The sequence below is a fragment of the Ruditapes philippinarum genome, unplaced genomic scaffold, assembly GCF_026571515.1.
Source record: "Ruditapes philippinarum isolate M1 unplaced genomic scaffold, ASM2657151v2 ctg7377_1_1_1_1, whole genome shotgun sequence".
Classification (NCBI taxonomy): Eukaryota; Metazoa; Mollusca; class Bivalvia; order Venerida; family Veneridae; genus Ruditapes; species Ruditapes philippinarum.
The window spans coordinates 29,629-46,833 of NW_026853575.1; the positions used below are offsets into that span (position 1 = coordinate 29,629).

Sequence of the window (17,205 nt, forward strand, 5' to 3'; positions counted from 1 at the left end):
AGTACTGGTAGGTTCCCAGATAGCAGACAGTAGTTGGCCCAACGTTGGGCCAATTACATTTGCTTTGTTGGCCCAACACATAATGCCAACGTTGGCCCAATGTCAATTTGCTAATTGGGGCAACGTTGGGCCAACGGTTGGTATATGGTTGGCCCAACGACTGCTTTCCTACTCTTATCGTTGGCCCTCCATTGGCCCAATGACTGGTTTTCCTTCCTATCGTTGGCCCTCTGTTGGCCCAACAACTGATTTCCCTTCTTATTGTTGGCCCCACGTTGGCCCACTGACTGGTTTCCTATAATAAACATTGGCCCTTCGTTGGCCCAATGCCTTATTTTCTACTATCTAAGTTGGCTCTCAGTTGGCCTATCACTTTGTTTCCTACTCTTATTGTTGGCCCTCCATTGGCCCAATTACTTGTTTCTTACTACTAACGCTGGCCCTCAGATGACAAGACCAAAAACAGCATGTCTCCTAGAATTCAGAGAGACCGTAAAATAAAAGAACATAAAATATTCTAATTACTACAATTTATTTCTAAATGTTGTTCACATATCATTTTCATTTTCTTCTCTTTGTTGTTGCAACTTTTTAGCCAGTCTCTTCCTCCGCCCGCCTCCCCTATCCTTGGCATATCTTAGCCACTCCTTCATTGTCTTCTCGATTTCATTATGAGTAGACCCCTGTCTACTTCCTCTTACAGCATCTGAAATTTATACAGTTTACTGATTTTATTTAAACATACACTACTAATTAGAATTTACTAGTTTAAAGGCAAATAAAACGGATAAGACTTTGATAGTAAGGAAATATTTTAAATTACAAGTCAATAGATTTAATAGTTATAGAGATATTTGAAATAATTAAACATTTTAACCTAAAATTTTCAAGTTAAAAAGAGGAATAATTCTGTCAAAATGATGATCATTTACAACACAAGAGGCATATCTTACACCAACGGTGAAATCAACTTTGAAAAAGTAAAAATACAAACCTAATATGACTGTTTTAAGTCTAAGTTTTTCGAGCCTTTTCCAACCCAGTTGTATTCTAGGGCAACTTCCTGAGACAAAGTGTGAGACATAACACGGCGAACATTGCTCTCCACACTATCTCCTCCAATTAGACATAAATTTGCTGTCTGAAATGAAATAAAAACAATTTTGCAGTCGGGTAAAGTAATTTGTGTTTTATGCGAAGTTACACTTTAAATTTAATTTACACAAAGTTTCGTATACCACTACCAAACATATTAATATAAATTACCTATTTATTACTCAGAGCAGATTGTATGAGCTTAACAGTGCTAATTGTAGTTTGTCAGTTTGTACTAACTTGCAACTTATCAAAGATTTTTTGCAGTTATCACAATAAATTTAGATGTAAAATTATGCACATATCATATTTTAAGCTGATTAACACTGATATAATTAAATGGTTTTAATTTCATTACAAAAATCAAATTCATTTCTGAAAACATCAAAGTATTTTCCACTACCAATCCGCCATTTTGTATTAATCACAAGACCTGGTCACGTGGATAGTATAACAGGTTTTAAAACACTTATTCCGTGTAGGTTTAAATACATTAATATATTAGAAGGGTTTATTTTAAAGATTAAAGTAAAAAAAACTCTAGATCTACTTACATTTTTCAGTGTTGAGAAATTGCAGTCTAATTCAAATTTATTTAAATATATCTGTAAACACGTCCACGCAGCTCGAAATCAAGGGATGGAACGGATGGGTAGTGCCAAAATGATCCTATTTCCATTCATTGATTACATAACCAGAGGTTAATTAGAGTTTAGAGTGGAAGATTCCGGAGGTTTATTGTAAACATTTAGGATGGTTAATCTATTTCAGAACATGTATAATTGCTTTAGATTATACATCAGATCTTCAAGATTTCTATAGATCTATATAGATACATCCCCTACTACTGCATAGCCTGGGCTTTGGTCATTTCTAGACTCACAAAGTAATTATTTCTTACGTACATTTCTGATTTAATTTATATGAGTATTTCTTGAATGTGACAATATTGAAACATGGCTTCAAAAAAAACTTTATAAACTTTAGTCTTTATATACTCATTGTAGTGTACTGTTTATATACAGTAAAATATCTACATGCATATATGTGTTTAAAAAAATAAATTTTTGGTCAGATGCAGTAATATATATTTGACGAAAATGTATCGTTGGTCAAACGTTGGCCCAACATCTGTTTTAAAGTACATATTTATCGTTATTGGGCCAATGCAGAAATGTCGCTGGTGTTAACTTATGGTTGGTTCGACGTTGGGCCAACAACTGCATTTATAGTACATGTTAATTAGTGTTGGGCCAACCATGGCCCAACCACGATTTTCCTTTGACGATTTTCCGTGGTTGGCCCAACCACTGCATGTTTACAGGGTTAGTGTGCTGCTTATATGCATCTGTATAACGAAATACCATATTCTTATATGTCAGGAAAAAAACCAACATAATGGGTTTGCGACCAGCATGGATCCAGACCAGCCTGCGCATCCGCGCAGTCTGATCAGGATCCATGCTGTTCGCTATCAGTTTCTCTACTTGTTAAAAGGTTTAAACGCGAACATCATGGATCCTGATCAGACCGCGCGGATGTTGGTTTTGTCGTGACACGGCTCATATAATTATATGTATCTGTATATTGAAATTGGTCCCAGGTTTAACCAACAAATTGACTTTTGTATAGACCCTTTCATTTAAGACCGTATTCAAGTTGTCGCCCTTGGATGACGTCATTGGGGGATACGGTGGACAATGCCGATACAATTACGTACAATAATAGAGGGCTATAAAGATCTTAATCATTTCTCTTTTAAGATTGGCAAATTAAAATTGCCAAAATTTTGTTTAATTGAATAAGATATTACATAAAAGGGATGGTGAAATGAATAAATATGTTTACTATATAATATGGTAAACGATTTGTTTTAATAGTAGACCATATTCCTGGGTAACTGATCATGATTACCATTTTCGTTAGATTCTTAATAATGAAAATTTTACCATGCAGTTAAATCGTACTAACTTGCTAATACCAGAGATATAGATAATGTATCTATGTCTCTTCTAATATACAATACTCAAAAGATATTTTGAGTTTCAAAAATGTAAGGATTCTGTTGTTTCGAAAAACGGCTGCGTAATAATAAATTGCAAGATACTGGTTTATTAAAAATCATTTTGATTTAAGCATTACTAAGACAAAGAAAAGAAAACAATTTAAATCTATGTAATTTAAAAAAAAAAATGTAAAGGCATAAAAAGCAAAAAATGCACTCTCAAAAAATCGTACATCACACCAATATATTTAAGCTGGTAAAGTAATATTTTCAACTTGATACATTTTAATTCATAATCTGCTTATCGAATATTTAAAAAATCACACACAAAAAACAACAAAAACAAGTTGTGAATCACTTTCACAGAAATTCGTGTTTAACTGAATAATAAGTTTACGTATTTTTAACTGTGCCAGTTGGTAGGACTCTGGATCGAGTATCAAATCAGTAAGGCATAACCAAAAAGTCCTTACGATGATCAGGTACGTATATTAACGTATATTAACGGTATCCGCAACTCTATACAGTAAATCAATAACGGTAAATTATGCTGTCGTGGCAGATAATCCATCCAGACTGCCGATCGTTATTGATTTTTATCGACGATTACATATCATTAAGCGGTGTGATATTTGACCTTGGTTATTTAAATTACCGTCAACATGTTATTTTCTGTTCAATTTTTTAAAAGTAACATATTCTAGAAAGCTGAAAGATAGAATTTTTCAAATATATATTTTATAAATCCGTGCGTTTAGTATGAAGAAAATAACGACGAGTTAAACACAGAGTTTGTTTTTTTTGTCTCCCGATTATGTCAAAACTTCAGTAAAAATAATGATGCCCTCTTCGAACAAATATAAGATTTTTTCGTAATTTATGGTCCGAATTTAGTTAATATACGTACCTGTTAATATACGTACCTGCGATGATCCATAACAAAATTCGGACCATAAATATTTTGACAACTAACAAAAGTGACGTAATCTGATGTAATGTTATAACTCTAAAAAATGAACCCTGGTGATTTATGATATCACAGCCAAGTGCCGCATGTATATACAACATATGTACCCTGTTAATCAATATATGTTACGGCCCAGTGGCGCTCATATTTCCACATCTATTTATCTATGACATAAGTTACTGGGAAAAGATATTTAAAGGATAGATTTTTAATATCAAAATTATCTTATTATCGGCTGTTGCGAATCTAAAATTATTAAAGACAATGCCTCATGATTTTCGTTCTTTCCGGAATATTTATAAAATTATATCCTTCACTGGTTCTTTGAAATATTTTTTATACGGCATAATGAAAAAGAATCAGTAAGTATTGACATAATGCATTCTGTTATTGTTCTATTAAAGCTTGAAAAAAAACAATCATTAATCTTATTTTCAGGTTTGTCACAAATACGCCGGAATTTTCTAAATGACAGAAAATAACAAAGAAAACTAGAAAATGGCCATTTAAATTTATAATACGGGGAAGTCAAAGACCCGACCCGCGAAGCGGGTCCGGGCTTTGGCTTGCCCGGCTATAGACTACACGTGTATATTTAAAAGAAAATCAAATAAAAAACAATAGAAAATATATAGAATTCTAAACCTATCAATGAAATTTTCAGTGTCAGTTCTAGTCGGGCGGCACCATTTTCAATGTAATTCAATGATAATAGGCGAGATATTCCGATAGTGGACAATCGCAACTTTTCGGATAAATAATATCGTCGAGTATTCCGAGTGAAAACGGAAGCGGAGCATATAATACCGAATGACACCTTTAAAACGGAAAAATGAAAGGATTTTTTACCAACTTCTCCGTTCATAGGCTTTGCCTAATTTCATATTAGACAATTTCAGTGTGTATGGGTGTTTATGAAATATTAAAATTTTATTTAGTTACTAGCTTTTTATCCTGGCATTTGAGAAAATCTAGATCTAATAAATATATTCACTTTGAAATTTCGCTGTTTCACTCCGTAGCGACACGGATTTATAAATCCGTGGTAGCGAGATTTAATCTCAATCTTTGCTTTTGTATTTTTTTCTATTGTCTTGATATTGAATTTATGTATGCATGCGTAAATTTTTACATGTTATAATCATAATTGAACGATCAGTAATGAGTATTTACTCATGCATAGTTTTATCCCCCATTAACGTCACATCCGGTAAGGGAAGTAACTCTTCACTGACTGTTATCGCTTAAATGAAAGGGTCTATAGGCAACATAAAGCAAACTATAGCTAAATGAAGAAGTATTTATTCATTAACTCCAGTCCAATCAATTAACACAATCAAATTACTAAGAACTTGTATAAGCACGGTGAGTAACCGCCGCTGAGTAATTTTCACCAGCGTAGAATTCTCACGCGACACCTTTTCCGGTTACTCATCAACATAAATAATTTTCTGCATAAAATAGATTTTTTTTTTCGGAAGGGCTGTTGCAAGGAAACAGAAAATGTCGGACCGAAAGGCAGAGTTGGAGAGAAAGAAGGCTAAGCTGGAGATGATGCGCAAGGAAAGGCAGGAAAAGGAACGAATAAAGAAAATGAAAGAGGTAACAAATTTGTACAAGATCTCAACGCACTCCTTAAAATTATCTCATTTATTCTGAGCTCTTTTATTTTTACTTCAGCTTGTAAAACATTTGAATGAAATACATCTAACTTTTATAGAATGCAGTAATGGTACAGGCGTTCGTGTATTTTGGCGAGTTGCACTTACTACTGTAAATTTCTGTAATTTCCACACAGAATTAAAATTAGGAAGTGGCTAGCTGTACGGGCCCGTACTGCTAGCCAAAAGTTCTAGCCGTACGTGAGTCACGTACGACTAGCCAGGACAGACTCACGTACGACTAGCCAGGACACACTGTAAACTCCCTGTAAACTCTGGTGTCCCCCAAGGCTCAGTCCTCGGCCCACTCTGCCTTTTGATCTACATTAATGAACTTCCATCTTCTGTCTCCAAGTCTCAAATTCGCCTCTTTGCTGATGACACTGTGGTTTACATTACTATAAACTCGTCCTCAGACTCACAATCCCTTCAGGAGGATCTTAATAAGATGCAAATCTGGGAAAGGGAGTGGGACATGGAATTCAACCCCTCAAAATGTCAAGTCCTTCACATCACTAAAAACAAAAAAGTCATCAACAACAAGTACTTCCTTCATGGCCAAGCTTTAACATCAGTTCCTAGCTCAAAATACCTTGGCCTTGACTTGTCCACAGACCTAAACTATAACACACATATCTCAAGAATTACATGCATTACAAATGCAAACAAAACCCTAGGATTCATAAAACGAAATATCAATACAAAAAATGAAAAAGTAAAACAACTAGCTTATAAATCCCTAGTAAGACCACAGTTAGAATACGCATCAACTGTTTGGAGCCCCTACACACAATAAACATCCAAAAAATAGAGATGGTCCAAAGACGAGCGATACGCTGGGTAAAACAGGATTACTCCCCTTTGTCATCAGTTACAGCCATGCAGAAAGATCTTGGCTGGCGTTCTCTCGAGCATCGCATACTAGACTTTAGACTTATTATGTTTTTATGCCACCGCAGCATCTGCGATGCGGTGGCATATAGCGATTCACCTGTGTGTGTGTTTGTTTGTGTGTGTGTGTGTGTTATATAGGTTATATATAGTGAACTTCAAAAATCTTCTTGTGAAAAACCACTAGTCCAATTTCAACCAAACTTGGCAGGATTGATCCTTGGGTGAAGGGCTTCCAAAGTTGTTCAAAGAATTTCATTCCATGCAGAAATCTGGTTGCCATGGCAACCAAAAGGGATTATAAGAATAAATTTAAAAAATCTTCTTGTAAAGACCCAAAAGGCCTAGAGCTTAGATATTTTGCATAAAGCATTGTCTGGTAGACCTCTACCAATATTGTTCAAATTATAGCCCTGGGGTCAAAATCGGCCCCGCCCCGGGGTCATTGATTTTAACTATATGTACATAGGCCTAGAGCTTAGATATTTTGCATAAGGCATTGTCTGGTAGACCCTTACCAAGATTGTTCAAATGATAGCCCTGGGGTCAAAATCGGCCCCGCCCCGGGGGTCATTGATTTTCACTATATGTACATATAGTAAAAACTTAAAATACCTTCTTGTAAAGACCCAAAAGGCCTAGAGCTTAGATATTTTGCATAAGGCAGTGTATGGTAGACCCTTACTAAGATTGTTCAAATGATAGCCCTGGGGTCAAAATCGGCCCGGCCCGGGGGTCATTGATTTTCATTATATGTACATATAGTAAAAACTTAAAATACCTTCTTGTAAAGACCCAAAAGGCCTAGAGCTTAGATATTTTGCATAAGGCATTGTATGGTAGACCTCTACCCAGATTTTTCAAATTATAGCCCTGGGGTCAAAATCGGCCCCGCCCCGGGGTCATTGGTTTTCCTTATATGTATATAGTAAAAACTTATAGTAAAAACTTTAAAAAAAAAATTTCTAGCAATTGACAAATGCTAGAGGTTAGATATTTTGCATGAAACATTGTGTAGTGATATCAGCTGACCTAGATTTTGACAAAGTGTCTAACTGTGTTGTCGTTTGATGTAGTCATGAAATTTAGGCTGTGTGAAATATGACCTTCACAACCAAATTCACTAGACTCAAGTGCATTGTTATATTCCTACTCTGATCTTTTATTGGATTAACAATAGATTTAACCACTAATCTGATAATAAGAATTAGATAGGTCAGGGATCTATGCATTATGACAATCTAAAATTGAAAATAGAAACAAAAAAAATCTGTTCCTACGTAGTGTTGTATTAATGCGGTGGCATAGCATTTTTCTCAAATGCAATCTTGTTTAAAATCTACCATAATTTAGTAGCCATTAGCCTTCCCACCTACATTAAAACTCCAACTAGGCTTACTAGACATATGCATCCCCTCTCTCTTAGGAAAATACAGGTTACATCAGACTACCATAAGTTCTCCTTCTTCCCCCACTGTATCACACTTTGGAACCAGCTCCTAGGGAACATTGTCACCCTGCCTGATCTAGATCAATACAAACAGGCAGTGGTTAAGATACAGTATTAGTTGACTTGTTGTGTTTTTACTTTTAAATCTTTCTTTCACCCTTACTAATAAAAACATTTTTACAATGACTAGAAGCTTTCAAAGTCTCTCACTGTCCTGATCATGTTCATTTTCAGGTTTTTACTTTCTCTCACACCTTTTACTAACACACCGACGCGCACAATTTCCTGCCTATAACACTCGCGAGAGGGGTTGGCAGTACTCAGAGATAGATAGATAGACATTTATCCAATGCCTCATCTGATCTCAGTCATTAACTAAATTTGTTTTATTATACCCCCAAAAACGAAGTTTGGGGGGGTATATAGGAGTCACCCGGTGGTCGGTTGGTCGGTTGGTTGGTCGGTCGGTCGGTCGGTCGGTCGGTCCAGACGTCCGTTGCATTTTCCTTGTCCGGAGCATAACTTGAAGACTAATGCTTGGAATTCAATATAACTTCATACAATGGTCAAGCACATTGAGAGGAAGTGCAGTGCACAAGAACCATAACTCTATCTTGACTAATTACAGAGTTATTGCCCTTTGTTACTTTTCCTTGTCCGGGGCATAACTTGAAAACTACTGGTTGGAATTCAAAACAACTTCACACAATTGTCAAACACAATAAGGGGAAGTGCAGTGCACAAGAACCATAACTCTATCTAAAGTAATTACAGAGTTATTGCCCTTTGTTACTTTTCAATTGCTTTCTTTTGTCCGAACCATAACTTGAAGACTTATGGTTGGAATTAATTATAACTTTATACAATAGTCAAGCACATTGAGAGGAAGTGCAGTGCACAAAAACCATAACTCTATCTTGACTAATTACAGAGTTATGGCCCTTTGTTACTTTTCCTTGTATGGGGCATAACTTGAAAACTACTGGTTAGAATTACAAACAACTTCATACAATTGTCAAACGCAAGAAGGGGAAATGCAGTGCACAAGAACCATAACTCTATCTAAAGTAATTACAGAGTAATTGCCCTTTGTTACTTTTCCATTGCATTTTTTTGTCCGGACCATAACTTGAAGACTAATTGTTGGAATTCATTATAACTTCATACAATGGTCAAGCACATTGAGAGGAAGTGCAGTGCTCAAGAACCATAACTCCATCTTGACTTATTACAGAGTTAATGGCCCTTTGTTACTTTTCCTTGTCTAGAGCATGACATGAAAACTACTGGTTGGAATTCAAAACAACTTCATACAATGGTCAAGCACAATAATGGGAAGTGCAGTGCACAAGAACCATAACTCCATCTTGACTAATTACAGAGTTATTACCCTTTGTTACTTTTCCATTGCTTTTTTTGTCCGGAGCATAACTTGAAGACTAATTGTTGGAAATCAATATAACTTCATACAATGGTCAAGCACATCGAGAGGAAGTGCAGTGCACAAGAACCATAACTCCATCATGACTAATTCAAGGTTATTGCCCTTTGTTACTTTTCCTTGTCCAGAGCATAACTTGAAAACTACTGTTTGGAATTCAATACAACTTCATACAGTTGTCAAGGACATTAAAAGGAAGTGCAGTGCACAAGAGCCATAACTCCATTTTGACAAAATACAGAGTTACTGCCTTTGATACTTTTTCTTGTCCGGAGCATAACTTAAAAGGTACTGGTTGGAATTCAAAACAATTTCATACAATGGTCAAGCAAAATTAGAGGAGCAGTGCACAAGAACTATAACTCCATCTTCAGTATTTATAGAGTAATGGCCCTTTGTTCCTTTTCCTTGTCTTTCTGGACTTATTACAGGGTAATTCAATAAAACTTCATCAATGACCACCACATTGAAAGGAAATGCAACATACAAGAACCACAACTATCTTTAATTGCCCACAACCATAACTCTATATTTCAATTCTTTTACAAGGTATTCTGTTACTAGTAACATCCTCATTTCCGAAGCAGTCTTGTGGGGGTATTAATCACATTTAGTGATAGTTCTAGTTTATTATAAATATGAAATCATATTTTAATTTGGATAAACTGTTATTTTATATATATTTATTTATATATATATATATATCTTATTATGTAACTGTGATCTATGTTGTTGCTAAAATAAAATAATAATAAATAATTTGTTTGCACTTGGCCCTTATTTGAAATAAGCCAAAGCCTATGAACGGGGAAGTCGTTAAAAAAATTCCTTTCATTTTTTCCGTTTTAAAGGTGTCATACCGTACTTCATGCACCGCTTCTTTCACTCGGAACACTTGATGATTATTATAAAGTTGAGCTTTGTTCCGTTATTGGAATACCCTGCCTATTATCATTGAGTAACATTGTATAAACAGCGGCGCCCGACTAGAATTGACACTGAAAATTTCATTGATAGGTATAGAATTCTATATAATTTTTAATTGTTTTTTATTTGATTTTCTTTTAAATATACACATGTAGTCTATAGCCAAAGCTTGGGCCCCGAATGACTTTCTCTTATTAAGTATTATTGTTAACCTGAAAAATCATCACTGACCAGGATTTGAAACCTTGATCTCTTCATTACAGGACGGACACTCAGAGTTGTCAATAAGAGTGGTTTGACGATGGATAATATCTGTGAAAAAATAAATTATTTATGTGCATTGGTTGAAATTGCATTTGTTTACATGGACAAAATACTCGAGCAGTAGGCAAATCCTTATATGAAATTAGGCAAAGCTTATGAACGAGGAAGTTGGTTATAACATTGTTCATTTTTTAAATATACGCATTTAGTCTAGAGCTGGGCCAGCCAAAGCCTAGGCTTAAAATAGCCTCATCTTTGGCAACCAGAATCATGAACATAAGGGTCTATTTGCAGCTCTTGATGTATGTATTGTACTTATATACTTTGTTTATATTGTAGCAAACAGATGATACTCCTAAGCCACCAATGTCACAGAGTGCTCGTGATGAAGCTGACAAGTTATTACAGGACCTTGGTATACCCCCAGCAGGTAAACTTGACAGTTATTACAGGATCTTGGTATACCACCTGCAGGTAAACATGACAGTTATTACAGGATCTTGGTATACCACCTGCAGGTAAACATGATACTGGTAGTTATTTCAGGAACTTGGTATACCACCAGCAGGTAAACCTGACAGTTTTTACAGGACCTTGGTATACCACCTGCAGGTAAACGTGACAGTTATTACAGGATCTTGGCATACCACCTGCAGGTAAACATGATAGTTATAACAGGATCTTGGTATACCACCTGCAGGTAAACATGATAGTCATTACAGGTTCTTGGTATACTGCCTACAGGTTAACATGATAGTTATTACAGGATCTTGGTATACCACCTGCAGGTAAACATGATAGTCATTACAGGACCTTGGTATACCACCTGCAGGTAAACATGATAGTCATTACAGGACCTTGGTATACCACCTGCAGGTAAACATGAAATTTATTACAGGATCTTGGTATACCACCTGCAGGTAAACATGATAGTTATAACAGGATCTTGGTATACCACCAGCAGGTAAACATGAAATTTATTACAGGATCATGGTATACCACCAGCAGATAAACATGATAGTTATTACAGGATCTTGGTATACAGCAGGTAAACATGATAGTCATTACAGGATCTTGGTATACCACCAGCAGATAAACATGATAGTTATTACAGGATCTTGGTATACAGCAGGTAAACATGACAGTTATTACAGGATCTTGGTATACCACCTGCAGGTAAACATGATAGTTATAACAGGATCTTGGTATACCACCAGCAGGTAAACATGAAATTTATAACAGGATCATGGTATACCACAAGCAGATAAACATGATAGTTATTACAGGATCTTGGTATACAGCAGGTAAACATGAAATTTATTACAGGATCATGGTATACCACCAGCAAATAAACATGATAGTTATTACAGGATCTTGGTATACAGCAGGTAAACATGACAGTTATTACAGGATCTTGGTATACCACCTGCAGGTAAACATGATAGTTATAACAGGATCTTGGTATACCACCTGCAGGTAAACATGATAGTTATTACATCTTGGTATACCTACAGCAGGTGAACATGATAGTTATTACAGGATCTTGGTATACCACCTGCAGGTAAACATGATAGTTATTACAGGATCTTGGTATACCACCTGCAGGTAAACATGATAGTTATTACAGGATCTTGGTATACCACCAGCAGGTAAACATGATAGTTATAACAGGATCTTGGTATACCACCAGCAGGTAAACATGAAATTTATTACAGGATCATGGGTATACCACCAGCAGATAAACATGATAGTTATTACAGGATCTTGGTATACAGCAGGTAAACATGATAGTCATTACAGGATCTTGGTATACCACCAGCAGATAAACATGATAGTTTATAACAGGATCTTGGTATACCACCAGCAGGTAAACATGAAATTTATTACAGGATCTTGGTATACCACCAGCAGATAAACATGATAGTTATTACAGGATCTTGGTATACAGCAGGTAAACATGATAGTCATTACAAGATCTTGGTATACCACCAGCAGGTAAACATAAAATTTATTACAGGATCTTGGTATACCACCAGCAGATAAACATGATTGTTATTACAGGATCTTGGTATACAGCAGGTAAACATGATAGTCATTACAGGATCATGGTATACCACCAGCAGATAAACATGATAGTTATTACAGGTTCTTGGTATACAGCAGGTAAACATGACAGTTATTACAGGATCTTGGTATACCACCTGCAGGTAAACATGATAGTTATAACAGGATCTTGGTATACCACCTGCAGGTAAACATGATAGTCATTACAGGTTCTTGGTATACCGCCTACAGGTTAACATGATAGTTATTACAGGATCTTGGTATACCACCTGCAGGTAAACATGATAGTTATTACAGGATCTTGGTATACCACCTGCAGGTAAACATGATAGTTATTACAGGATCTTGGTATACCACCAGCAGGTAAACATGATAGTTATTACAGGATCTTGGTATACCACCTGCAGGTAAACATGATAGTTATTACAGGATCTTGGTATACCACCTGCAGGTAAACATGAAATTTATTACAGGATCTTGGTATACCACCTGCAGGTAAACATGATAGTTATTACAGGATCTTAGTATACCACCAGCAGGTAAACATGAAAGTTATTACAGGATCTTGGTATACCACCAGCAGGTAAACATGAAATTTATTACAGGATCTTGGTATACCACCAGCAGATAAACATGATAGTTATTACAGGATCTTGGTATACCAGCAGGTAAACATGATAGTTATTACAGGATCTTGGTATACACCAGCAGGTAAACATGATAGTTATTACAGGATCTTGGTATACCACCTGCATGTAAACATGATAGTTACCTGCAGGTAAACTACACCTATGCTCTGTATGTTCAGTTTAATGCATGCTGTTATTGCAGATAGAAATTATATTTATTTTCTTGAAGTCAGTCAAGAAAGTTATAAAGTATAATGTCGTAACAGAGATGTCTATTTTCTACTGTAGTCTGGGTAGCTTCAAATACACTTATACTTTTATTACCATAAAATAGAAAGTTTTATGAAATATTTCTTCAATCTCCATTTATGGAACATACTCTGCATATTGAGTTGCATTTTATAAAACATCTTGTTTAAAGTATGATATAATAGACATAGTACAGGATATAGCTTTACATTATATGATATAGAGCATTGTTAGGAGTGATATTGATCAAACTTAATGTAGCACTGTAAGCTGTGTATAATACCTCAATAATCAATACAACAGTCTGTAGATGTCAGGTTGGTATATTATGTCATAGGAAACCATGATTTAATGAGAATCCTTGTGTTTTGTTAAGTTATAAATAACAACTCCTGTACTGTATACATTTAACAAAATGTAACATAAAGAGTGAATTATTTGCTAGAAATACATTTTTTTTCTTGAAAAGATTTAAGTGTAAGAAAGAAATTATTAATGAAAGTAAGTAATAGGCCTAAGGTGTCTATACTTGGTAGTTGGTATTTCAATGCTTATTTCAAACTTCTATATATACTTACAAGTACTACTTTAAGTTTGAAAGGTCAACTTGGTAAATTGCCTCTACTTAAACCATAACCTTGTGCATGCAGTGTCACTACTGGTTATATTTCCATTAGTTATAAAGAATTTTGACAGGTTATATGCAGTAGTAAGTTATATAATCCAAACCAGGATTATATGGCCATATAACAATGTGAACACTCTTAATTATTAACAATTTATAAACTGACATTCATACATGTTATAATTGTTTATAATACTTCATGTTTGTAACCTTGCTTTCCATTGGATAATCATGACGTTTATATAGTTTTATTTATACGGCTGCTGTCGATTTATACATAAATCTCGCTTTAATCCTCTAAAAATGATGCTTGCTGTATTATAAATTAGTCATAAATGTTTCTGACAGGTTATATGGCCGTATATAAATGGTTATTTGAAATATAGCCCTTGGGTTATATGTACAAACAACCATTTATATAGGACCATATAACCTGTCAAAAAAATCTTTATAACTTATAATAATTATATATAGATATATAATTAAAATGTCACATTAAATAATTATTATTAAGAAATGAAGCAAAAAATTTATATGTGCAGTATTATAATTATATGTAGGGTATACGTATATAGATAAAATTGTTAAGGTTATAAATGTCTCTGTTATGTTGACAATGTCTAGAGCTTTATATTACACATGATGTGATGAAATTTGTCCTGTTTTAGTATGAGTTTATGATTATAAATCATGATAATATAGAACTCCCTCCTGTATTATAGGTGAGGTAGTTGAGACCACAACACCTTCAGATAAAGGTTCCGAGTCAACAGATGGTAGTAAAGAACCTACGCCACACCCAACACCAACTAAAATGTATGTTATCTTCTTATATTTGTTTGTTTCTGTAAAACGAAAATAATTCAAAGATAGGTTTTCTGAACTTGTGATTTTAGTCATTTTGTCTTTCATCAGTTAGTTCTCATTATTTCCTCCGAAGCTCATTGAAGTAAAAGCAACCATTCCTTATTATTTGTAAAAGCTTGTGATGATTTAAGTGGTTAGTGTTTATAGATAAATGTAAGTTTTTATAAAAATGTTATTTTGTACTCAATATTCCAATAATTGTTGTTTTATAAATTCACTCCGAAATATATTTGTTCAAAATTAGGGCTGTTATTTTAGTTGTATTATGGAACATAAAATTATGCATGTGTAATTATTACACACAAAGATTTTCTTCATGCTATCATTACTCTGTGTAATATGTTTTTATTCATAGTAAAGGGAAAAGTGTAAAGTTAGCTGTAGCAAAAGTATCTGAGACAAATATTCCACCACGAGAAAATGTGACATACTGTAAGGAGACGCAGACCGTGGGACTTGAACCTGTAGAGAGAGATGGTATGTGTTGTACATTTACTACCTTTATCTTACCACTCTGTGCAGTTTGGGGGCTTGGTGCATTATGGTCTTTACCATTTAACTGCTGAAAGTCTTAAAATGAAATTCTTTCATGTAAGGAAGCTATCCAGCTAGCTTAAGGAACGTCGGTGGTTCTACTCAGGTGCCCGTTCGTGCCTGAAAAAATGCACGGAGGGGCACCTGAGGTCTTCCTCCACCAGTAAAGCTGGAACGTCGCCAAATGACCTATTCTGTGTCGATGTGACGTAAAACCCAAATCAAACAAACTTAAATGGACTTGTCCAGCTTCTATTTTTGGGACATTCTATTACCAATTTTGGGGATGTCAAGATGAAAGTTTTTAATTATTTTGTCAAGTTAAGCCAGCTGTATAGAGTCTGATGAGGCACATACTGGCATGGCTCCGCTGGTAACAACGGGTTAGCACTTATATTTTATAGCTGGATAAAGGCTAACTTGTCTTATATTTATTTATTTAGAATATTACCATTTTGAATTTAGCCCTCAGACTGCATTATGCTGTATATATAATATGAAATCGTCAATAGTATCGTAACATACATGTATATTGTGTATTTACATAGGTGTTTGACTATCACCTCTAATCAGTAATTTAATACAATATTGTTCACACAAAGTTACATATATAGGTGTTACATATGGTGCTAGTTTACCAGCAGGAGTAGGGGTTTACATTTTGTATTACAAAAGCTTCTATGCCTTACAAATGGTGTATAATACATGTACATGTATGTAGTATTTCTATAACAAAACACAGGGATTGGGTACTTACTGAATTATTAACTCTAGAAATATTTCTTTATTGGTTAGTTTCTTTGGGAATTTTTGACAAAACCTATTCAAAACTTTTTTATTTTCTATTTCCACTTTGTTGTTCCAATTTTTCAGTCCTATAGATTATTATTAGTTTCATGACTAGTTTTATATAAATATATATAAAGTTAATGTTCATATAGGTACTTGTAGAATCAGATACAATATATGTTTATAATGGGATTGAAACAAAATCTGTTTATAAAGTAGTTTTACACTGCATGTGTGATATTGTTTTAATACCTTCCAATATCATTATGAGATAATTTCACTGGTCACACTCTTAGTAACAATTGTTGGAAATTAAAATACTCACTATTAGTGAATTGTTAACTGATAGATATTTGTTAAAGGTATTTAAAATTGATTTACTAATAGACATAATCAAAAACAGCAGTATTTGCATGGTGTTTTTACTACAAGAATGCCTTTAAAATGTTTATTTACATTTTTTGTTCTAACTTTTTTTTCTTCTGTGTAACATGTATATAGCAGTGTCCCAATTTTAATTCTACATATCACAATGTAATGATGTTGTGTGATTTTTGTGTACAACTATACAATGAATGAACATATCCCAATTTTGATTACTTACACCTTAGGACATGCAGGGTTACACCATCGTAAGTAACTTCTAATAAATGACAATATTTCATGATTTTGTATTCTAGACTTATCAATTTTGCATCATGTATGATACATATAGGGATGGAATGAACTGTATTTCTGTTATATTTT

At 34.5% G+C, this 17,205-nt stretch overlaps 1 protein-coding gene and 1 long non-coding RNA gene across 2 annotated transcripts; one reads left to right on the forward strand and one right to left on the reverse strand.

Moving 5' to 3' along the window:
• Window positions 1-364: 364 nt before the first annotated feature.
• On the reverse strand, window positions 365-1,896 carry LOC132737242 (uncharacterized). Its single transcript, XR_009626706.1, has 3 exons — window positions 1,650-1,896; window positions 995-1,141; window positions 365-706 (listed from the first exon to the last, which is right to left on the reverse strand). It is a non-coding gene; the product is annotated as an uncharacterized LOC132737242 (long non-coding RNA).
• A 3,563-nt stretch (window positions 1,897-5,459) lies between these two features.
• Window positions 5,460-17,090, forward strand: LOC132737243 (cytoplasmic dynein 1 intermediate chain 2-like; the record flags this gene model as incomplete). Its single annotated transcript, XM_060724502.1, is given in 5 exon segments — window positions 5,460-5,669; window positions 11,041-11,131; window positions 14,991-15,084; window positions 15,491-15,612; window positions 17,070-17,090. Coding segments are annotated over 5 exon segments (427 nt in total), but the record flags the coding sequence as incomplete, so codon positions are not given.
• Between the last annotated feature and the right edge of the window lie 115 nt (window positions 17,091-17,205).